Below are 24,113 nucleotides of genomic sequence, written 5' to 3'. Positions count from 1 at the left end.
CATTTTGAAAGAGTCAAGTGGTTTTATATTTATGATTACCTGTATGAAACATGTGTAGATTCAGTTTGGTGTTCAGGCATGAAGTTTGATGGAGGCTGTGATTCAGAAATGAACAGCAGTTTGACTTGGAATAACCAGTGTATGCTCAGTGAAGGGAATGTTTACTCACACAGGCCACACTATACTGAAACAAAGTGTGTACATCAAAGAGCAAATTATGTCTGAAAGGACTGACTAGTATGGCACAAGTGTATGTTGCCATTGTAATTTTTTACATGAATGTTTTTTAGCAACCTTTTCTGTAGTCTTTGGAGATAAGCTACAGTAAGGAATTTCAACACCTGGAAAAGGAACAAAAGACATCAAATAACTGACCCTAACCCTAACTGGGACATGGAAACATGGAAAAGAAAAAGTGTCTGAGGATAAGGAGATAGGAAAGGTCCAACTGTGAGAAAGTAGTTGGAGTGTCATAATGGAAAGGATACATGGTAATAGCTAAAATTAGTCAGAAACTAGCTCAGTTGCATGCAGAGATCCAAAGATAAAGACTGGTGGAAGAAATGATGCATGCTGGGAACACCGTGACTAAGACATTTTTCCAGAATGTCAGGACACCACGTTTGTTCTCTTACCTTTATCAGCTTTGTGCCATCCACAGATACATGCAGCTTTGTGTCTGCTGTGTTTGGGCCTAGTTTGATATCAGAGTCACCTGATGGGAGAAGAGACACAGCTGTGTCACATCGGTAACTGGTGTGTATGGTTCCTATCATCATCGTCAGATCTGACCCCAACTGTGGCAGTTCAAAGCATCCTGTCATGATTTTGATCTCAGATGATCCTGGTTTTCTATAATAGCTGTTTGCTAAAGCTTTTAAACAGGGGGGAAATCACTTTGTCTCTCAAGTAGCACTGCATGATCCACTTGGGTTGGGTGGCAGCAGGTTAAGGACACATCCTTATCAGATGCCCATATACTTGTATAGCTATACTTTAAAGGTACATTGTGTAAGAATTACTCCCATCTAGCGGTGCAGTTGTATATCACAAGCAACTCAGTCGTATTTTTCATGCTGCATTCACGTGAAATTGGGCAGACGGCAGACAGACAACAGCCGCTGCACGTAACGGCATAAACAAGCCTCTATGTAAACAAGTGGTTCGTCAGGACGAAGCAAAACAATACACGTGACAATATGTTGTCATGGCGATGTGGTATTGTTGACCTGACCCACGTTTTACCGGCTTTCTCTGGACTTCTGTGACTAAAATGACATCTGGTTTGTTAGCGACGGCCGTCTGCCGGACTGCAGGTGAATGCAGCATCAGTGTAACGCTCCATTCCTCCTCACTGCGTTACCGCGGTGACTTTTCACAGACGCCACCTCCACCTGAGCCGACAGCTCCGGTGTCTCCGCTGAGTTTCCGTGGTTTCCTACCGTCACGCTGCCACTGAACGTAAAAACATGGCGACACCACATGGCAGCCAGCACCGAGCTTACCCGCTCCATGGAGATATGAATGATATGAACGGCTAATTCAGAGCTGAAAGGAACACTTCACTTTGTTGATGGGGGGATTATTTATGAATGAAAAATGTACTTTTGAACGAAATAATCGATTTTCGTGAATAGATAACAGAAGAACTTACACAATGTACCTTTAACTATAACTAACTAACTTAAAAATACCTGCAAAGTTATTTATATATTTACCCAAATATAAACCCAAACTCTCCTCTCCTCTCTCCCTGCCTCCCCTCCCCTCTCCTTCCTGATTCCAGTGCTCACAGGCTCTGTCTCTGGGATTTTTAATGACCCTGTTGTTGACCCTGTATGGACAAATACAAGCACAAAAGTTACAAAATGAGTGGAAAATTACAAGGAACCAGTCACCCAACTGTGATATACATAGTTACTGACCAACCTGCAACTCACCTCAGAGTCTCCAGTCTACAGTCTGGCCTCTCCAGAAAACCACACAGATCCTTCACCCCTGAAACCCGCAGGTTATTTCCATTCAGGTCCAGTTCTCTCAGATGGGAGGGGTTGGACTTCAGAGCTGAGGCCAGAGAAGAACAGCTGATCTCTGACAAACTGCAGGACCACAGTCTGAGTAAAGAACATGGAACACGTCAATTAGCAGACAAAGTACCTGCTCAAATGATGCAGATGATGAAACTGTTTACAGTCAGTCAGAAGTTTAGAGAAAGGAAACCCCAAAGACCTTAACCAACAGGATGTGGGTTAAGAGAAGTAAAATACAGGAAGTGAAAAAAAGCTCTCATAGATAGATAGATAGGTAAACTTTATTGTCTGTCACGAGTGACAGAAATTCGTCTTTGACAGGCTCGTATAAAAAACACTAAGAAACAAACAAACATTAAAAACAACAATGTTGTGCAATCATGCTAAAAAGAGAAGGGGGGGGGGTTAAAAGCAGCGTGTTCATTTTTTATTGTTCAGGATGGTTATTGCAGAGGGGATGAAGGATTTTTTGTAGATGTTTTTCCTGGCCAGTGGAACCTTATGGCGTTTGCCTGATGGCAGCAGCTGGAAGCAGTGGTGGAGGGGGTGAGAAGAGTCTTCTGTGAAAGACTCAATATCAATCAAAACATGCTGCTGCTTCCATAAGCACAAAATGACTTCAACCTGCTCCATCTATGCAAATTCATGTTATGCTGTTAAACACAAGTAAAATTATAGCTGCTTGCACAGCCGAGGCCTGGCAATTTTTTTTTTCCTTTTCCCAAAAGTTTCAGCAGTATTGGGACGACATTTTGGTGAAAGTTGCAAACGCTGGTTTGGTAAAAATTGTGAGTTGAGTAAATCTTGCTTCTGTAAAGTTTTTTTTCCCACTGTTTATGCATGGGAAGTAGGATTTCCTCGGAAGAAGAAGGAAAAAGAAGAAGATTAAGGAAAACAACATGGTGGTGGTTGGCACTGGGCAAGTTTTTTTTTTTTTTTCCTTTTTAAATTAAAAGGCATGCTGTGACACCACCATTGAGGACAGTAATTTGTGTCACTCTTACTGGGACTTGAACCCTCAACCTCTGACAACAACAATCAGCACCTAACTCACTGAGCTAATTGTCTTGAAGTGAGACCGGTGTGTTGCTTCTCAGATAGACTCAGGGACCGGGCAGCATCTGTCATAGCAGTTGTCGTAGCAGATTTCGAAAATTGTCAAAATGTCACAAATTGTATTATCTAAACAAAAATCTGATAATACATAAATTGCATCTTGACAGCATGGAAATGTTGGTGATTTGTTTTTAAAGTCCCACTCCCGCGACCCTTTTCGGCCATTTTAAAACCAGCTCATTAGCCATGCACATTAGCAATGTACCTCTGGGGGGTGGGCGGAGACTGCGCTGCTCTGCACCCGCCCAGCCACCTCCTCGCACCCCACCCCCCCGCTTGCTGACAGCTGGACATTGTACAATTACAGATTCAGCGCGTTTAGCGTAAAACTCCACACTGGGATTCGATCCCAGACTGGAACATAGTCCTTGCTCATGGTGCAAGCTGCTCTACCAGGTGAGCTATACCTATTATACCTAGACAGCTACACCGAGCTGTGAAGGCTTTCACCTCTGAGCCAGATGCAGAGCGGGGCGGGAGCTTGTAGCACTAGTGCCCTCCCCTGGAGCTGTGACACCCTCAACTCCAGTCTTCCTGAAACTGCCAGTTCGCGTCTGCCATTGGTTCACAGCAGTTTGAAGGCAGAAAAACTCTGAAATGCAATTTTGCACTTCCTTCTCTGCTGATAAGTGCTCTAACACAAGAAAAATGCCACAGGAACATGTGAAAAGCTCAGAAAACACGATTTTCACGGGAGTGGGTCTTTAATGATAAGTGTTTTTCTTCATAAGAGAAAATCTGATGTTTAAAAATGTCACTCTCACATTGACTGCAGTTGTTCCCATGAGAGCAGAATTCAAAATGTTCTCAAAATTTAGATTTTGAGATAAAATTCTGATATTTGCCAAACTTCATCAACCACGACTCCAGAATATTGTCAATTTTTTTCAGGAAGATTGAAAATGTATTTAGCAAGAATTGGATGGTATATGTTTACAGTATTGTTTACAGTCAAACGTTTTCATGCACTGTAGGCTCAATTTTTGATAAATCAAAAATCTGTGTGGATCGTTTGTGGGGGACAGTCTGAACTCTGAAGATGCTCTCTAGCAAGTTTGGTGTCAATTGAGCAAAAATTGTGGGAGGAGATAGGTTTTATAAGTTTTACAGATTGAAAATAACAGAGTGATGGACTTCATAATTTGTAATGAGTTTAAGTGGACAAAAGTTTTTGCAGTATTGGGGCTACATTTTGGTGAAGTTGGAGTTGAGTAAATCTGGCATGGGGTCGAACATTTCTGTGAAGTTTTTTTCACTGATTATGCATGGGAAGTAGGACTTCCTCGGAAGAAGAAAGAAGAAAGAATAAGAACATTGAGGAAAACAATGGGGTCCTGGCAGCTGATGCTGCCCGGCCCCTAATAAATCCACAGAAATCTATCTCACATTCTACTCAGTTCCCAAAGGTACTTCAGAGCTGTGGCCAGAGAAGGACAGCTGATCTCTGATAAACTGCAGGACTATAAACTGAGTTAACAATAAAACATGCAATTTTAGAAGAGCATAAAAACATGTTCACTTCAGGGAAAGATTTGACCATGTGTAGTTGAGCCATTTCCTGTTTCTTAGCTAAACTTGAAAATTTTACAAGGGCATTTACACCACTTAGCTCAAGCTCTAAGAAGAAAATGTGGACCAAAAAACACTTACCATTTTATCAGTATAAATTAAATTATGAACATTGATAAATGAAATATATAAGACATACACTATAATAGTTTTAATCATTTAACTGACCCCAGAGTCTCCAGTCTACAGTCCGGACTCTCCAGAAAACCACACAGATGCTTCACTCCTGAATCCAGCACCTTGTTTTCACTCAACTCCAGTTCTCTCAGATGGGAGGGGTTGGACTTCAGAGCAGAGGCCAGAGAAGAACAGCTGATCTCTGACAACCTGCAGTCACTCAATCTGAATGAATACATCATGAAGATAAAAGTATGTGTAATTCAATCACATATACTGTATATAGGTCATGATAAATGAGCTTCTCTCTAAAATGCTCTTCCGTTATTATGGATGATCATATTATCAGCCTGTATAAATATAAGGATATTGATAGAGAAATAGGCTGTGATCTGTGTGTGTTGTGTGAAGAAATCAATCCTGTGTAAATATGTGATCTATAAAACACACATGTAGAACAATACCTTCTGGATTCAATTAGAAATTTGATTCACAAATGTCTTTGAAAGTTTTAAATGTTAAGATTATGTAGAATGTATGATACTGTATTACTGTATATTTGTGAGTTCGCTAATTTTGGTCAATTTTGAATTTGTGGAAAGTGTATTTTATTTACAGATTACAGATGGAGATATTTTTATTTTGTTGTACAATGTGCAATGACAATAACAGCGTTTTGTGTTATTTGTATTAGCAATGAATGGTTTTGGCAACAAATGATTGTTCTGTAAAGCAGGTTCCACTCTGTCAACTTGAAGATTCTTACTATTTCCCTTTTAATGCTGGACACTGTAAATTATTTGTATGGTATGAAGTATAGGTATATTAATACAGATCCTTTACATTTTCACAGTGTGTTCACCAAAACCATAGCTTTGACTGTCAGTTTGTGTCCACCTACACAGAGAAGTGTGCATTGTCTATTGACTACAGGCTACATTCAGTACAATACAAAAAAGAATATGTAGACAAAAGACATTTGTGGATGTAAGTTATGTACATTTATTACGGTTAAGTTCCAGTCTGGCTTTCGTCCCCTCCACAGCCCCGAATGGTAGCTGATTCTGGTTTACTCACTATCCTCATCCTCCTCGACCTGAGTGCGGCCTTTGATACCATCAGCCACCCCACCCTCCTCAATAGACTACGTTCCATCGGCATAACCCACACTCCACTAAACTGGTTCAGATCCTACCTCTCAGACCGCACTCAGTTCATTCAACTCAAATCCTTCACATCCCAGCCTTCTCCCGTCACTTCAGGTGTGCCCCAGGGCTCTGTCCTGGGGCCCCTCCTTTTCATCATCGACCTTCTTCCCCTCGGCAATATCTTCCGTAAATACAACATCAGCTTTCACTGTTACGCGGATGACACCCAGCTCTACATCTCCAGTAAACCCACCTCCACCCTCCCACCCTCGTTCCTTGCTGACTGCTTAACAGACATAAAATCCTGGTTCTCCTCCAATTTCCTCAAACTAAACAGTGACAAAACCGAGGTTCTCCTCATTGGTTCCAAATCAACACTATCCAAAACCGACAGTTTCTCAGTAGCCATTGACAACTCCACTGTTTCCCCCTCCCCACAGGTCAAGAGTCTGTGTGTCATCCTCGACAGTACTCTGTACTCAGTACTCTTTTCATTCTGCTTATTTTCACCTACGCAACATCAACCGCCTCCACCCCTCCCTCACCCCCCATACCACTTCTATTCTTGTTCATAGCCTCGTCACTTCTCGCCTCGATTACTGCAATTCTCTCCTCTCCGGTGTCACTCACAAATCCCTCCATAACCTCCAGTTAGTCCAGAACTCAGCTGCCCGCATCATCACAAGGACCCCATCCATCCACCACATCACCCCTGTCCTACAACAGCTCCACTGGCTCCCAATAAAATTTCGAATCGACTTCAAAATGCTCCTCCTAACATTCAAGTCGATTCACAACCTTGCCCCTCCCTACCTGTCTTACCTCCTTCACGTTGCCACGCCCTCCCGCACTCTCAGATCCTCCTCCTCCATCCACCTGACTGTCCCACCTGAACTGACTGTCCCACCTGCCCGCCTCGCCACCATGGGGAGCAGAGCATTCAGCCGTTCTGCTCCCCGTCGCTGGAACAGCCTACCACCGGATCTCAGAAACACTACCTCACTCTCTCACTTCAAATCCCAACTGAAAACCCATCTGTTCAAGACTGCCTTTTCCCTTTGACCTCATTTGCACTGTGTTGTTGTTGTTGTTGTTGTATTTTAACCTGATTTGATCATTTGTTTACTCGTTTGTTTTTATTATTGTTTGTGTTGCACTGTTTTTAACGAATGTACGGTGTCCTTGAGTGTTTAGAAAGGCGCCCACAAATAAAATGTATTATTATTATTATTATTATTATTATTATTAAAGCAGAAGTAAGTGATATATTTGTGTTAATATAAGTCTTAAATAGTTATATCTTCCGACAGCAATCACTTACATAGAGTGTTTGGTCTGAAACACGGGTCTCTCAGTCCCTCTGCTCTGCTCTGAGCCGAAGAGAAAACATTTATCGTATCCTACAGTTTTTATCCAATGAGGAGAGAGAACGGCATGCAGGGCTGTGTGTGCAGCCAAGGAACGCCGTGAATGTGGCGACGTAGGGACGAGGACTGTTATGGTGCATTCAAGGAAACTCGTATTTTTCCGACCGTGAAGTGGTACCAGTTCGATCTGGTACGAGTTCACCGGTCGGAAGTTACGAGTGGCCGTTATAGTGACTTTCACTGGTAAAACAGGTCGGAAAAACACGAGTGGGTTGCCTGGAACGCTACAAAGTCGTAAGTTGTGACTTGAAGCTGTAATTTACGATTTCAAAAGCCTGCCTGGAACGCAGCATTAGCGAAAACGACCGGACCACTTACTTCTGCTTTAAGTAATCTTACCCTAGAGTCTTCAGTCTACAGTCTTGACTTTCCAGAAAAACACACAGCTCCTTCACTCCTGAATCCTGCAGCCTGTTGTAGCTCAGCTCCAGGTCTCTCAGATGGGAGGGGTTGGACTTCAGAGCTGAGGCCAGAGGAGAACAGCTGATCTCTGACAAATTGCAGGACCACAGTCTGAGTAAAGAACATGGAACATGTCAATTTAGCAGACAAAGTTCTTGTTCAGTGTTTCATCAAGTGAAAATGTATGTCTATGTTATGGAATGGTGCAACCAACCAAAGTAAGTTAGCAGTAAGAATAAATTGAGCTGATTATTCTTTCATTCAACCAAGTATCCAGTTTAATAGTATTAGTAAATCTCCAGGGACTGAAAAAATGTCTGGTATTGTCCTATATCAATGATTTTGTCAAATGCCTGTATTTTACAATTAATAATCTCTTGATTCAAAGCCCCCTTATGAAAAAAGTAACAGCAAGGACGTGTACGTCGCCCGGACTGGCGTTACCGGGGCCCCACCCTGGAGCCAGGCCTGGGGTTGGGGCTCGCAGGCGAGCGTCTGGTGGCCGGGTCTTGGCCCACGGGACCCGGCTGGGCGCAGCCCGAACGAGCGACGTGGGCCCGCCCTCCCGTAGGCCCACCACCCGCGGGAGGGTACATAAGGGGCAGGTGCCGTGTGATATGGGTGGCAGCCGTGGGCGGGGGCCCCGGCGACCCAATCCCCGGATGACGACTCTGGCTTTAGGGACATGGAATGTCACCTCGCTGGGGGGGAAAGAGCCTGAGCTTGTGCGGGAGGCTGAGAGGTATCGACTAGAGATAGTCGGGCTCACCTCCACGCACAGCCTGGGCTCTGGAACCAAACTCCTTGAGAGAGGTTGGACTCTCTTCCACTCTGGAGTTGCCCATGGTGAGAGGCGGCGAGCTGGTGTGGGCTTGCTCATAGCTCCCCAGCTCAGCCGCCATGTGTTGGAGTTCTCCCCACTCAACGAGAGGGTCGCTTCCCTGCGCCTTCGGGTCGGGGATAGGTCTCTCACTGTCGTTTCGGCCTACGGGCCAAACGGCAGTGCAGAGTACCCGGCCTTCCTGGAGGCCCTGGGAGGGGTGCTGGAAAGTGCCCCAACTGGGGACTCCATCGTTCTGTTGGGGGACTTCAACGCTCACGTGGGCAGCGACAGTGTTACCTGGAGAGGTGTGATTGGGAGGAATGGCCTCCCCGATCTGAACCCGAGCGGTGTTCTGTTATTGGACTTCTGTGCTAGCCACAGTCTGTCCATAACAAACACCATGTTCGAGCATAAGGGTGTCCATCAGTGCACGTGGCACCAGGACACCCTAGGACGGAGGTCAATGATCGACTTTGTAGTCGTGTCATCTGACCTCTGGCCGTATGTCTTGGACACTCGGGTGAAGAGAGGGGCTGAGCTGTCAACTGATCACCACCTGCTGAGGACTCATTCATCACCCAAGCTAAAGTCACTGAGGTAGTCCGGAAGCTCCTCAGTGGCAAGGCACCGGGGGTGGATGAGATCCGCCCTGAGTACCTCAAGTCTCTGGATGTTGCGGGGCTGTCGTGGCTGACACGCCTCTGCAGCATCGCGTGGCAGTCGGGGACAGTGCCTCTGGACTGGCAGACCGGGGTGGTGGTCCCTCTCTTCAAAAAGGGGGACCGGAGGGTGTGTTCCAACTACCGGGGGATCACACTCCTCAGCCTCCCGGGGAAAGTCTATTCCAGGGTGCTGGAGAGGAGAATGCGGCCGATAGTCGAACCTCGGATTCAGGAGGAACAATGCGGTTTTCGCCCTGGCCGTGGAACGCTGGACCAGCTCTACACCCTCCGCAGGGTGCTCGAAGGCGCATGGGAGTTTGCCCAATCAGTCCACATGTGTTTTGTGGATCTGGAGAAGGCTTTCGACCGTGTCCCACGTGGCATCCTGTGGGAGGTGCTCCGAGAGTATGGGATCGGAGGCCCTCTGCTGAGGGCTGTACGGTCCCTGTACGACCGGAGCAAGAGCTTGGTTCGCATGGCCGGCAGTAAGTCAGACCTGTTCCCGGTGCGTGTTGGACTCCGGCAGGGCTGCCCTTTGTCACCGGTTCTGTTCATTATTTTTATGGACAGAATTTCTAGGCGCAGCCAAGTGCTGGAGGGGGTACGGTTCGGGAGCCACTTGATTTCATCTCTGCTTTTTGCGGATGATGTGGTCTTGTTGGCTCCCTCGAGCCAGGACCTTCAGCATGCACTGGGGCGGTTTGCAGCCGAGTGTGAAGCAGCTGGGATGAGAGTCAGCACCTCTAAGTCCGAGGCCATGGTTCTCGACCGGAAAAAGGTGGCTTGCACCCTCCAGGTCGGGGGAGAGTTCCTGCCTCAGGTGGAGGAGTTTAAGTATCTTGGGGTCTTGTTCATGAGTGAGGGGAGAACGGAGCGTGAGATTGACAGGCAGATCGGTGCGGCGGCCGCAGTAATGCGGTCATTGTATCGGTCCGTCGTGGTGAAGAAGGAGCTGAGCCGAAAGGCAAAGCTCTCGATTTACCGGTCGATCTACGTTCCCACCCTCACCTATGGTCATGAACTCTGGGTCATGACCGAAAGGACAGGATCCCGGATACAAGCGGCCGAAATGAGTTTCCTCTGCAGGGTGGCAGGGCGCTCCCTTAGAGATAGGGTGAGGAGCTCTGTCACCCAGGAGGAGCTCGGAGTAGAGCCGCTGCTCCTCCACATCGAGAGGAGTCAGCTGAGGTGGCTTGGGCACCTGTATAGGATGCCCCCTGGACGCCTCCCTCGTGAGGTGTTCCGGGCATGTCCCACCGGGAGGAGGCCCAGAGGAAGACCCAGGACACGCTGGGGTGACTACGTCACTCGGCTGGCCTAGGAACGCCTTGGGGTCCCCCCGGAAGAACTGGAGGAAGTGTCCGGGGAGAGGGAAGTCTGGGGATCCCTGCTCCGACTGCTGCCCCCGCGACCCGGACTCGGATAAGCGGCGGACAATGGATGGATGGATGGATGGAATCTCTTGATTGGTTCGATTTAAACAAATATTCTCTACTTAATTTACATGGAACTGAAAATGTCAAGACGCACAGTGATATTTTCTACAATCTATCTAGGATATAGCCTTTTGTGAATGTGCACTATGTTCAGTAAAATACATTTCTGGCTTCATGAACATAGATTAAGTTATGGATGTATGTATGCAATTGAAATTTAAACATTAGATGTACAACAGGAACAATAAATCAGCTGACCTTAGACTCTCCAGCTTACAGCCTGGACTCTCCAGAAAACTACACAGCTGCTTCACTCCTGAATCCAGCAACCTGTTTCTACTTAGCTGCAGGTCTTTCAGATGGGAGGGGTTGGACTTCAGAGCAGAGGCCAGAGAAGAACAGCTGATCTCTGACAACCTGCACTGACTCAATCTAAATAAAATAAGATTGTATATTTAGAGTGTGTAAATACGTATTAAAATATATTAAAGTATTTGAAAAACAAGAGATGCAAGACAACAAGCAAACAAAAAAAACCTTTAAGGTCCAGTAAGTGAACTGACCTCAGAATCTCCAGTCTACAGTAGGGACTCTCGAGTCCAGCAGACAGTAGTTTCACCCCTGGATCTTGCAACTTATTTCCATTCAGGTTCAGTTCTTTCAGATGGGAGGGGTTGGATTTCAGAGCTGACGCCACAACTTTGCAGTGAATCTCTGAGAGTCCACAACCAGGGAGTCTGTCATTATAAAAAAAAAAGACATTATATTTACTTGAAATATTTGCTTGCAAGTTAGACATTCTGTGTTGATTAAAACTTGCTATTCAACATCACTAGTTCAGTAAATTTTCTCTCACTGTCTCAGGTATACGATGATGATTCTCATCACTCTTTTGCCTAAATACTGACCAAGAATCGTGCAGCAAATTGCAGCATTAGACTACTGTTGTAATCCTGAATCAAGGGAGTTTAAGATATAAAAGTAAAGTAAATATTAAAAGTCCAGTTTGTAAAATGGAAAGGAATAGGGAACCGTGGCATCTAGCGTTCAGATTCTAGATTGCAGCACTCACTCGCTCGCTCGTGCTCACCCCTCCCGTCGGCAAAGTGACGGTGGCCTCCGAGGCCAGACTAAGATGACTGGGAGTAGTTCAGGATCATCAAGCGGTGAGGTGGATTATTACGATATGTTATAGGTTATCAGTGAGAGGTTAGGAGGGTTTCATTGCTTATTGTAGAGTTGTTCCGATTCCGAAACCAGTATCGGAAATGACTCCAATAGCCTACTGCAGAAAATGCCGGCATCAGTATCAGTGGTAGCTCTGTTAAGCCATTAGCACTGTTAGCTCTGTTAGTTCTGTTAGCGCCGTTAGGTATGTTAGGACCGTTAGCGCCATTAGCTCCGTTAGGCAAGGCAAGGCAATTTTATTTGTATAGTCCGTTTTTACAAACAGTTTGTCTCAAAGGGCTTTACATGGCATCATAACAACATCCTCTGTCCTTAGACCCTCACATCCACTGAGGAAAAACTCCATAGAAAACCCTTTTACAGCGAAAAATCTGAGAAACCTCAGGGTGAGCAACAGAGGAGGGATCCCTCACCCAGGACGGACAGACGTGACATAGATGTTGTTACAGACAAGAAAACAGTTTACAACAGAGAACGTGAGAAACATGGAAATGTTAACAGCAGCTGAAGGAGGAAGCTTCTGGTAGGCAAGGGAGGCAGGGAGAGCAGGCCAGCTTAATGGAAGGACTGGATGGCAGACTGGTTCATAGGAAGGGAGGGCAGGCCGGTCTAACAGCAGGGGGGAAAGGGGGGGGTAGGGGGCGGTCTAAGCAGTCTACACCCTAGACCAGTGATTTTCAACCACTGTGCCGCGGCACACTAGTGTGCCGTGAGCTTTCGCCAGGTGTGCCGTGGAAAATTACCAAATTTACTTAATTGATTCAAACTAGTGATGCACATTTTGATTTTTTTTTTCAGACCGATAACCGACGCTCAGGCGATTATAACCGTTAACGAGTGAGATTCAGCACTCCACTGAGTGTCTGTGACTATAGGCTCGTGCCGACCGGCCAGTCTCATTTTGTTTGTTTTTTATTTTTATAACACACGCGCGCTGCTCCCGCTGTGCTGCGGCTCATCCACGCCAGAACAGCGGAGCGCTCCTCTGCTCGTCTGTGCAGCTGCAGGTGAGTGACGGGGGAGCCGGCTAAGCCCCTCCTTTTGATTTTAGGGGCACCGTCCTTATTCGTATTCACTCTGTTTTCCACACACACACGTAAACATGTGTGTGTGTCTCGTGTGCAGACGGTCAAACGGTCAAATATGTATAGACGGTCAAATATGTATAGACGGGGACGAGCAACAACTTAATTAATCATCATTTAATTCTTTTATTTTGAAAATTGACCGGATTCTCTCGCCTTTTCTGTGCCCGACTTCCTGTCTGGTACGACCTGATCTGGTCTACCCAGCTTGACAGACGGCGCTCTCGGGGCTCACGGCTCGCATGAAAAATAGAACTGAACCGATTTGAAGCGCTGCAGCTGCATGCACTGCGCTCCACAGCACGAGATGTGCGACCAGGCAGAGTGAAGCACGTGTTGCAGGTTGCACTCAGTTTGTTCTGACTTTCTATCACAGGGAATGCACAACATAAGTTTAATGTTTGCTGTGAAATATGGCTGAAGGCACGAGTGGAAGTGTGCACGTGTTGACAAGCTCCCATGAGTTGATTGACAGCTAGAAAAAAAGGCTTTGTTGAGCTGTGTCTGCAATAGTGACTGTCTGGCAGAGTTGGCTAATAAAATAGGACTTTTTTATGTCAATGAGTGTAGTGGCAGAAGCCTGCACAATGACCATTACTGAGTCAGAACAAACTAACTACAGTGTAAGAGACAAAATTTGTATTATATTTACTGCATTAGGCTGCACTGTGTCATTTTCTAACATTTTTGGTTAGTGGTGTGCCGCGGGATTTTTTTAATGAACAAAGTGTGCCGTGGCTCAAAAAAGGTTGAAAAACACTGCCCTAGACGCACTGCACGCGGAAGCTGAGCGCGCACACTGCGTGCGCCTTCTTGGGCACTTGGGTGGTCGCCAGGGCTGACCCAAAAAATTTGAAGCTTCGAAGCTTCGTTCGTTGCCATGGTAATCGATCATGAAAGTCCGTGATAGATTTTTTTTCCCCCTCCTTTTTCCCTTTTTGACACCGGTTCTCATCGGCAATTGTTACATTAAAATGAGGAGGCTACTTGGTATCCTGGAAACCTGCCTGATTTTGGAGATATGCAGTGTTTGTTTGCCATTACTTTCATTATTTCCGCTCGCGCTTTTGCCAAGCAATTAAATGCAAACAGGTGGAAAACATTTCATGAATAATAACTGTAGAGTTTATATCTGAACTAAGCTACTATCTACCCAAACTGATTATGTCAATGATCATGTCTGAACTTACACAGCCTTCCTGCAGTTCCTCACAGCTGGGATCAGTCTTCGTTGTCCCTCCTCTGATGTGTTGTACTTGTCCAGGTCCAACTCATCCAGAACCTCCTCTGACATCTGCAGCATGTAGGCCAGAGCTGAGCAGTGGATCTCAGAAAGCTTCTTTTCTGATCTGTTCTCTGATTCCAGAAACTCCTGGATCTCCCGATGTACTGACTGGTCTTTCAGCTCCATCAAACAGTGGAAGATGTTGATGCTTCTGTCAGGAGAGATATCATCAGTGCTTATCTCCTTCAGGTTGTTTATGGCTCTCTGGATGATCTCTGGATTGTTCTTTGTCTGACCCAGCAGACCTCCTAAGAGTCTCTGGTTGGACTCCAGAGAGAGGCCATGAAGGAAGCGAACAAACAGGTCCAGGTGACCATTTTTACTCTGAAGGGATTTCTTCATGGTGCTCCTCAGAAAGACATCCAGAGATGGTTCATAGCCATCATTCCTTCCAACAATCTGAAAAAATCTCCCCCAAAAAGGCACTCGGTGTGAATCCTGGTATTTGTAGTTTTCTCCCAGGAAGTTCTCCAGAACCTGTGTGTTCCTGTTGGTGAAACAGTGGAACATGTAGACTGCAGCCAGAAACTCCTGAACACTCAGATGAACAAAGCAGTAGACTGTTTTCTGGAAGATCACACTCTCTCTTTTGAAGATCTCAGTACAGAGTCCTGAGTTCACCAAGGCCTCTGTGACATCCAGACCACACTGCTCCAGGTCTTCTTGGTAGAACATGATGTTTCCTTCCTCCAGATGTTCAAACGCCAGCCTCCCCAACTTCGGAAGAACTTCCCTGTCAGCCTCCATCAGCCTTGCCTTTTGTTTCTTCTTTTTCCACTTTTTTTCCTTGTGTGCTTCATCATACTTGTTGTTCTTCCTCTTTGTCTGGACCAGCAGGAAGTGTGAGAACAGGTCAGTCATTGTCTTGGGCAGCTCTTCTTTCTGGTCTGTGGTCAACATGTGCTCCAGAACTGTAGCACTGATCCAGCAGAAGACTGGGATTTTACACATAATGTGAAAGCTTCCAGACATCTTCATGTGTGAGATGATTCTGCTGGACAGATCTTCATCATCAAATCTCTTTCTGAAGTACTCCTCCTTCTGAGCGTCAGTGAAGCCTCGGACCTCTGTCACCCTGTCAACATATGTAGGAGGGATCTGATTGGCTGCTGCAGGTCTGGAGGTGATCCAGACCAGAGCCGAGGGAAGCAGATTCCCCTGGATGAGGTTTGTCAGCAGCACGTTGACTGATGATGTCTGTGTGACATCAGACACAACCTCCCTGTTGTTGAAGTCCAGTGAGAGTCGGCTTTCATCCAGGCCGTCAAAGATGAAGAGGAGTTTACAGACAGCCAGCTGCTCTGCTGTGACCTTCTGTAATGTTGGATGGAAAACATGGAGCAGCCCGAGAAGACTCAACTGCTGATCTCTGATCAGGTTCAGCTCCCTGAAGGAAAGCAGAACCAGCAGACTGACATCTTGGTTCTCCAAGCCCTCGGCCCAGTCCAGAGTGAATTTCTGCACCGAGAAGGTTTTTCCAACGCCAGCGACGCCGTTGGTCAGAACCACTCTGATGTGCTGGCTCTGTTGGTCAGGTAAGTCTTTAAAGATGTCGTGACACCTGATTGGAGTTTCATGGAGGTTCCTCATCATCGAAGCTGTCTCCAGCTGCCTGGCCTCATGTTGGGTATTGACCTCTTCACTCTGTCCCTCTGTGATGTAGAGCTCAGTGTAGATCCTGTTGAGGAGGGTTCCACTTCCTGTTCCATCAGTTCCTTCAATAACATGTTCACATCTGTTCCTCAGACTGATCTTATGTTCATCTAAAACCTCCTGCAGACCGCTACCTGCTGAAAGACAAGAGACAACCTCAGACTGAAGAGAGATGATAATTTTTTATCAGCTACACACAAACACTAAAGACAATAGAAGGTTAGTTAATGTTGTGTGGATGAAGAACGGACACTGCATCAAACAGCAGGCTCTGGTTTCAAAAATGAGGACATCAGCAGGCACATGTACAGTACAATCTTACTTTGTACGGTGCTGGTCTGACTGGCTGTCTGAAGTCTAGGTCTTGTTCTGAGTCTTTGTCCACACTTCTGACAGGAGTCTCCTGATGACCGAGACCAGTCCCAGTTTGAGGTATTGCAGCTGGTAGAGACTGGATCCTCCAGGATATCCTCACACAAAGCACAACAGGACAGCTGCTCCTCCATTGAAACAGCACTCGCTGTCCTCACCCCGTGGACATGAACATATGTCCTGTTAAACAAAAGATATTTCACATATTTCAACAACAATATTTTCACCAATACTCAATAATCAGTAAGTTACTCTTTGACCATCTGGGGAAGGTGTCTGGGTGGAGCTTTAATACAAGATTTACTAGCCATTTAAGAAGCTGGACGTCACCGTGGCTATTGGGGCCGCACAGACTATAGGAAGGAAACCGTATTTATTGTGTGATTTATTATGAATGGCTCCTCCTGGTATGAATGTTTTTGAAATTGTTCTGTGTTTTGCCAGAAGCAATTTAGGGGCCGGTATGTGGGAGCCATTTTAGCTTTTATTTTGGTGTTTTGTATGTGGCAGGTTTTATTGTTGTAACCTCCGTTGACACCGGAAGTGGCGTCATGCACTTGGGGTCATGGGGGTGATTTAAACAGGTAGGACAATCAGTGCCAGGTGTTGCTGGTCAAGGCATGAACATATAATTTGTTATTTTCTTATCTTGGGGTGGAGAGCTTATTATTGGTTTGGGTTGTTGGATTAAATACCTCTGAAAATACCTTTGAAGTGGTGTTTTGGGAATTGCTCCAAGCTCAGCAAATTCAACTGGAGATGTTATTGGATTCACTGTCACATCTGTGTTTTCCTGGTAAGTATTCATTCATGCCATCCCCATATTGTGCTTGTGGTACAGTACATGTGTTGGTAAGTGTTGTTCATTTTGAGATTCAAAGTTGTCCAGCACTTTTAATTTTTAACTTTTAATTCAGCCAGATTCATTTCCAACTCCATTTGTTCCATTTTGGTTTTTAATTGAGCCTTGTCCATGTCCAGGGCATGTTTCCTTTCTAAAGCTGCTCCCCGGACCAGCAGAGCAGCTCTTTCTGTGGCAACTTTAAGATGTGCTGAGGCAACTGAATAAGAAGTGGTTAATTCTGATTCTGCACGTTTTGAGACTCATGACCTCTTTGAAACGTTGGAAATGCTGTCCTGAGGTCCAATTAGGGTCTGAGGATCTGTTTGAGAAGTTTTCCACTTTTCCACATCCTCAAGGAAATCCGCAAATGTGGACAATTTTGGTTCATACCAATCAATTCTCTCATCTCACAGGTTGGCCCAGCTGAACGTTGGGCCTTGGGTGTGCACAAGAACACCTGCAGCGAGGCAGATGTGTGATGTGTGAACGTGAACTGTTCTAGTTAAAAAATGGAACAATGTATTGGTTTCCTGTCTGGTGCATGTGTGGTGGGTAGGGGGTAGGTGGGGGGCTGTTGGCTGACCTAGGCTACATGCACAAACAAATCTTTATATTCATATTAAGAGATAGTGAATTGAAAGTCCTGAGTATCTACTGTCAGTGAATCAGTAGCTTTTGTCTGTCTTGCTTCAGTAAAGGAAATGAATACCACAACTGAAAGTGAAGTAATGTCAAAGAGGTGAGAACTGCTGTTGTATCAGAGAAGGAACGAAGACAAGTTTGAACAGTACTAACTGTTACAAGAGAGAACTAGTCAGACATTGTGCCTTCAGGGAACTGCAAATTATAAGACATGGGCACAGACTGAAAAGCAAGAGTAACAACATGAACTGCAGAATCTACTGAAGAGTATTAGGGCCACTCACAGAGAGGTGTGAGATTCTTTTAAATTATGCACATAGAGAATAAAGTCGAAATGTCGAGAATAAAGTCAAAAATAAAATGTCTACACATAGAAATACACACACATGAACATACACACACGAACATACACATAGACTAAATTGTGGACTCCCAAATAATTTGTATAATGATAAGATTTGTTCCTCTTGTTCCTTCGACTTTAGTCTCTAAGTACATAATGAAAAAAAAAATCTCCCTCCTCTCATTTGGATGTCATCCCCTCTCTCATTTTCATTTCATATCCTCCTACTATCATCAAACATGGACACAAAATGCTGCAAAGATGTTAAAGAAATATGCAAGTGCTCTTACCTTGAAGCTAAAGGTCCAGGACTGAGTGCTCAAGGTTGATCAATGGACCAGTCAGAGTTGAAAGAAATGCTCTGTCCTGTTCCTCAACACAATCACTCATCTTCTGGTCTTCAGTCAGTCTGACAGTAAAATCACTGACACTGACTGTCAGTTCAGAATCAGATATAGGCTACTACTGGAAAACACACAGAAAAACCACACCCACACACTCTGAGGCAATTGTTTAACTTCCTTGTTTGATTGCTGTCACCAAAAACCGCCTTGGGTGAAATGTATAAACCATGCGTACACATGAAACGTGTGAGTACGCCACTTTCCACTTATTTTTTCCAAATGTATAAAAATCTACGGGCAGTGAGAATGTGCGTGCATGCTTCAGACCATGACAGCCTCCCGTCCACACAGCCGTTTCAGATTATTGTGATGTTGCGAGATGGCAAAAAGGATAATAACTGTGTGAATTTGAGAGACATTTAATTTAGATCAGCTTTTTCTTTCATTACATTGTGTTAATAATAGGCTAATTACCAACCAGCTGCAGCAGCTGTCCAACTACGTCTTGATGTGATGCAGTGACTGTAAGCATGGTAAGTGAACAGTGGTTTTTTTTATGAAACAAGATGAAATGAAAAAAAAACTTTATTTCTTTTGATGATTTTCGCAGTATCACTTCAAGTTCCCTCACTTCCACCGATACAGTTCATAATAATCTCATTTTGTGATTATAGGACACGGTCAGTACGGACACGTGCGCGAGTCGCACTGGCACCGGAGGCACCAGGGTCTTCATCACTATCTATGAATAAAATAATGTATATTGCAACAAAGAACCAACTACTAGTTGGTTTTCATTGCATGTCTGATTGGCACAATGTTTCTGATGGCTGTTTAGACATGCAGACGCACAGTAAGCGGAGAGAGTGCTGGGGTTTCCGGTCCTCCTGCAGTAGCTTGTGCTTCTTGGCCTCATGTTTTTTAGTCAGACCACTTTTTTTTCTTTTTTAAATCTCCAGTGTCCGTGGCTCAGAACTTACCGTTTACTACACCCTGCCATTCATCTTGCTTGGTTTTATTTGTCATGTCAGAGCTTAGGATATGTTTTCTTTTATCATTTTCTTTAACCATGACTTCTAATTTCACAATCTGTGAAATGGCGCTTCTTCTTCAACTGTTTCATTATTTTGGTTTTCCATGGAGTTTTTCCTCAGTGGATGTGAGGGTCTGAGGACAGAGGATGTTGTTACGATGCCAGGTAAAGCCCTTTGAGACAAACTGTTTGTAAAAACGGGCTATACAAATAAAATTCCCTTGCCTTGCCTTGCCTTCCGCTATTTCTCCTCTAATTAAATCCCAGTCTTGGAAAACAGGTAACTTGGGGGGTGTTGGAAGCCATCTATGATGGATGGGCATGGTCAAAGGACTCGTGCACGTGCGCACAATTTCAGGATGATTGAGATGTATGAGGAAAAAAATATACATACGTGGGGTTTATACAACTCCCCCCTTTTTTAAATTATTATTATTCGAGCATGGTATATCAGCTTGATTAATGAAGTCATAGGCTATGTGTGCCGGCTGAAAAGCAGAACATAGGCCTAGTAATAATGAGTTGTTCTTTGTGTGAACAGGCGGTGTTGTTTTGGATTGCATTAGATTCCTGTTTTCTACTTCCTTCCCTTACGAAAGAAAAATATATTGCAATATATTAGAAAATATCATGTGATATATTAGGCAATATATTCCCATATATGGGATTTAATTTTTATATTTTCCAATATATTGCAATATATGCATGGATCATATATGTGTATATATTGAAAAATATATTGAAATCAAGGCCAAAAAGGCACTATATTTTTTTAATGTTTTATATATTTTCATATATATATATATGCATGGATCATATATGTGTATATATTGAAAAATATATTGAGATCAAGGCCAAAAAGGCACTATATTTTGTAAATGTTTTATATATATATATGTATGTGTGTGTGTGTGTGTGTGTGTGTGTGTATATATATATATATATATGTGTGTGTGTGTGTGTGTGTGTGTGTATGTGTGTGTGTGTGTGTGTGTGTGTGTATATATATATATATATATATGTATATTTATAACCCCCCCCCCACCCCCCACTCTGTTTTCAAACTGTATTTTACATTTCCTATATCCTATATTCCTATATCCCCCCCCCCCCCCCACTGAGAGAGTGGAAGGAGCCTCCAATCTCCCTGTAACAAGTTACAAGTCATTTATCTAACATCACAATTAGTCCGAAGCTGAAGGTAAAAATTAAATTAAAGTAAATATCCTGGCATAGTTCTCCTCCTCTGTGTCCTCTGATCAGAGCGGTGACCCTAGCAACGGTGTTGTAAATGACCTTTAATATGAGCATAGTATTCTTATAAATGTGTTTTTATGTTTACTTATTGACATTCTTTAAGGCCGCTTTGAAAGCGTCTCGCCGAGACCTCGTACACATCCGGTGCTTCGGACTTTACCGGCAGTAGGAAAAGTGTGTCTGCAAGGCTAAGAGTGTGTCTTCAATGCTAAAAGCAAGCAAAGTGTGTCTAAAGGCTGGTTTATGCTCGACGCAGTCGCGAGTGCGCGAGGCTCGCGCGCCACAAATGACGTAAATGCGCACCTCGCGACGGCGTCGCGCGCTGGCGCGTCGCGTCGCGCACCTCCAGGATTTTGTAACTTGGCGCGCGCCGCGCGAGTGTCGCTCGGTTCAAAATGGATGAATTTGAGGGAAGACTGGCTGAGCTGGTACGCTCTAGCATTTGTACAACTCGTTATTAAGTTATAAAGACCATCAAATGACCCAGAACTCGAGGAACTATGCAAATCCGGTCCCTCCTCTCCTCCATGTGCATCTGTTTACAACAAGCCGGCGAAAAATCAATACATGGAGCGATCGATAACGTTATATAACTACTGATGTTGCAAGGACGGTTGGTTTTCAAATCATGTAGTTAAAGGGATAGTTCAACATTTTGGCAAATTGGCCCATTGCCATAATCGCTATAGTCATAGCAGTAGGTTCGTTACCTTTATTTGTCGGTGTAAGCTATTTTTAGAACGGCGGAGCGAAGCAGCAGGCTGCTCAGAGCTACGCTATGGAGGCTAAAGGAATTTCTTGGTGAGCAGCCTGCTGCTTCGCTCTGCCGTTCTAAAAATCGCTTACACCGACAAATAAAGGTAACAAACCTACTACTATGACTATAGCGATTATGGCAATGGGCCAATTTGCCAAAATGTTGAACTATCCCTTTAACAATCACAATTACACCGGAGCTTTTTAATTAAGGTAAATAGTAGAGCTACAGGAGAAATCCTGCTTACTTCTCTGTTTTTAGTTGCTTCTACTACTTCCTATTGTATTTTTAGGGCCACGGGCAATCGCACCGGGCACTACTGTTATTGTGTGGATTAACATGCTGGAAGCATTCACACTATTGTTATTCAAATCTTTATACTTATCTCATTGAGTGCCAACCACGTAATTTCTCGTTTTTCGTTCCCATGCGTTGAGTGCCAAAAACGAAATTTTTCGTTTTTTGCTTTTTTTTTAAATTATGAAAATAGACACTTTAATACACATTATATGTAAATTTGGGGACTCTACGACGAGGAGAACTGAAATAGATGACGATCAAAGTCACATGACAGCTCATGATCTGGAAGTTTTTATCATAACTCAGCTTCTGCAAACGGAGGTCTGCATGTGGATGCAGCGCAGCTGCGCCGCAGCTGCTCCGCTCTCACCCGCGAGGCTGCAGCAGCTGGGAGCTGAACCAGGAAGCTCTCAGCCCACTGTCCCGCCCGGTCTTCATCTGGAGCAACACCGTGTCCTCCCCAAAGTCCTCCCGCGGTAAAATCTGATGGTCTCTGGGCCAAAGCAGACCGGCACCACCGACCCGTACCACAGACGGACCGCGACCACCGGCGGGACCGGTGTTCGCGAGCCGCTGTGGCCGGCAGAGCCTCACGTTCCGCGGCGAGAGGCTGTGACACGGCACGGTGCGTCTGTGTTATTGCTGTTTAGTGGCGCCCCCCCCGCCCCCGATGGTGGTTTTGTGAATAGAACAACAATTGTTGTGTATATTTATCTTATACGAGCCCTTTGATCCAGAAATGCGAGTGTCAGAAGAGCGACAGACACAAACAGCGCACCTTTCATAAAAGACGCTCTATCTCCTTTTCTAGAAAAAAAGGAGGGATTTTGGTGAAACCCAGCCATGTTTAGCTTGACTTTTCTCAGGAACGGAGGCACGTAGAAACAAACGGTTTGTGGCCATTTGAAGGATAAAGTTAAACCTTTCAAATGAGCTACAGTATGTGTTGGTGGCAATAATATAGAATACACTATGGCTCTAAAATAAAAAGTCAAATATGGTCTAATTTGCCGGTACACTTGACTAAAACTTTGGAAAGGAGCGCGGCACTCAATGAGTTATTAGTGTGAATGCTGAAAGCATTCACAGTATTGTTATTCTGTTCGGCCATTTTATTTCTTTAAACTTATTAGTGTGAATGCTGGAAGCATTCACACTATTGTTATTCGGTTCGGCCATTTTCTGCCTTTCTTCGTCATGTAACTAGTCCTTCATACTTTGTGCTATTTCAACAATTCAAATATCAAAATGTTCAGCCTTTTCGGGACAGGTGTGCTATGTCTTTTCTCTTTTCAACTATTCATACTTTTTGCAATATTCAACTATTTCTGATTTTTTTTTCCCCATAGAGAATGCATTGGAACAGTCTTGAAACTCTTCAAATCTTCTTACTTCTTTCAGCCTTTAAAGCGTCCACATACTTTCAGCTAGAGACTTCATTCAAATCCTGAGCTGTAGACAAACTTCTAATGTATTCATCCTGTATTTACAACTTTTTCATAGCTTGTACCGTTTTTGAGATAAATCCTTTAAAAGCACATGAGGATTTCTGACAAATTTCACACTTTTCAATGAGTGTGTATGGGGTTGGGTCAGAGTGAGTGACATCATCGTTAGAGTGAGAGGGATCGAAAAAACATTCAGGATTTTTTCTGGATAAATTGCCAGCACGGCCACAAATTAAACTCTAGACACATGATTTCCTCACTGGTTTGTAGCCACACTTGTCGTGTCTCATCTGATGTGCTCAAAACAGCAGACACACTTACAGAATTGTCTCTATGAGCCTAATTGTCCAGCTAGACCCGCTCCAGTGGCTCATCCACTTCAATAGAAAAGTAGGAGCTGATTTTTTTAGAAAAGCAGAAATGCCCCCCTTTTCTACCTTGCGACCCTGAGAAAAGTTTTTGCCCTACAAACATTTAATGCACATCAATGTGCTCAGGAAGGTCTCCTTGCCCAGATGGTCAGGAGGACCACATTCTGATAAGAGGTATGGTTCTCTTTTTCTGGGCTGTTTTGGGAAGCTGCACTGAGCTCAAATCTCTCTGCTCTGCTCTGTGTGCAGTTGGTCCAGCTGTAGTGGCCAGCTCGTTATCAAAGTCTATAAATAGAACAAGTGCAGGTGCAGCCTGGCCGCTCGTTAAGATGTTTTTAAACACAGCCCCACACACACACATGATAAACCAGACTGACAGAGGATGTCCACGCACAAACACAGGTATCACACTCACACACAGACACACACAGACACTCACACACAGTCACACATGCACGCAT

At 44.6% G+C, this 24,113-nt stretch overlaps 1 protein-coding gene across 6 annotated transcripts in view; it reads right to left on the bottom strand.

Annotated features, from left to right (window-relative positions):
* The window catches only part of LOC146967036 (NACHT, LRR and PYD domains-containing protein 1a allele 5-like), a 28,044-nt gene extending 9,481 nt beyond the window's left edge, over positions 1 to 18,563 (bottom strand). Inside the window, exons 1-11 of one of the 6 annotated variants that reach the window (XM_085763937.1) lie at positions 18,433 to 18,563; positions 16,264 to 16,493; positions 14,194 to 16,078; positions 11,294 to 11,467; positions 10,989 to 11,162; positions 7,747 to 7,920; positions 4,884 to 5,057; positions 1,941 to 2,114; positions 1,794 to 1,834; positions 636 to 715; positions 40 to 95 (exon numbers count right to left, since the gene is read on the bottom strand). In XM_085763937.1, the coding sequence (XP_085620063.1) occupies positions 40 to 95; positions 636 to 715; positions 1,794 to 1,834; positions 1,941 to 2,114; positions 4,884 to 5,057; positions 7,747 to 7,920; positions 10,989 to 11,162; positions 11,294 to 11,467; positions 14,194 to 16,078; positions 16,264 to 16,447 (3,116 nt within the window). In that variant the 5' untranslated portion in view covers positions 16,448 to 16,493; positions 18,433 to 18,563. Of the gene's footprint in view, positions 1 to 39; positions 96 to 635; positions 716 to 1,793; positions 1,835 to 1,940; positions 2,115 to 4,883; positions 5,058 to 7,746; positions 7,921 to 10,988; positions 11,163 to 11,293; positions 11,468 to 14,193; positions 16,079 to 16,263; positions 16,494 to 18,432 lie in introns of those variants that run through there. The other 5 variants (XM_085763938.1, XM_085763939.1, XM_085763941.1 and 2 more) reach the window with 5 other exon arrangements.
* Positions 18,564 to 24,113: the final 5,550 nt, after the last annotated feature.

The sequence above is a fragment of the Trachurus japonicus genome, chromosome 20 (assembly GCF_045865225.1).
Source record: "Trachurus japonicus isolate A0001 chromosome 20, Traja_1.0".
NCBI lineage: Eukaryota > Metazoa > Chordata > Actinopteri > Carangiformes > Carangidae > Trachurus > Trachurus japonicus.
The sequence above is the reverse complement of the archived record's forward strand: the minus strand, read 5'-3'. Positions and strand labels throughout refer to the sequence as shown.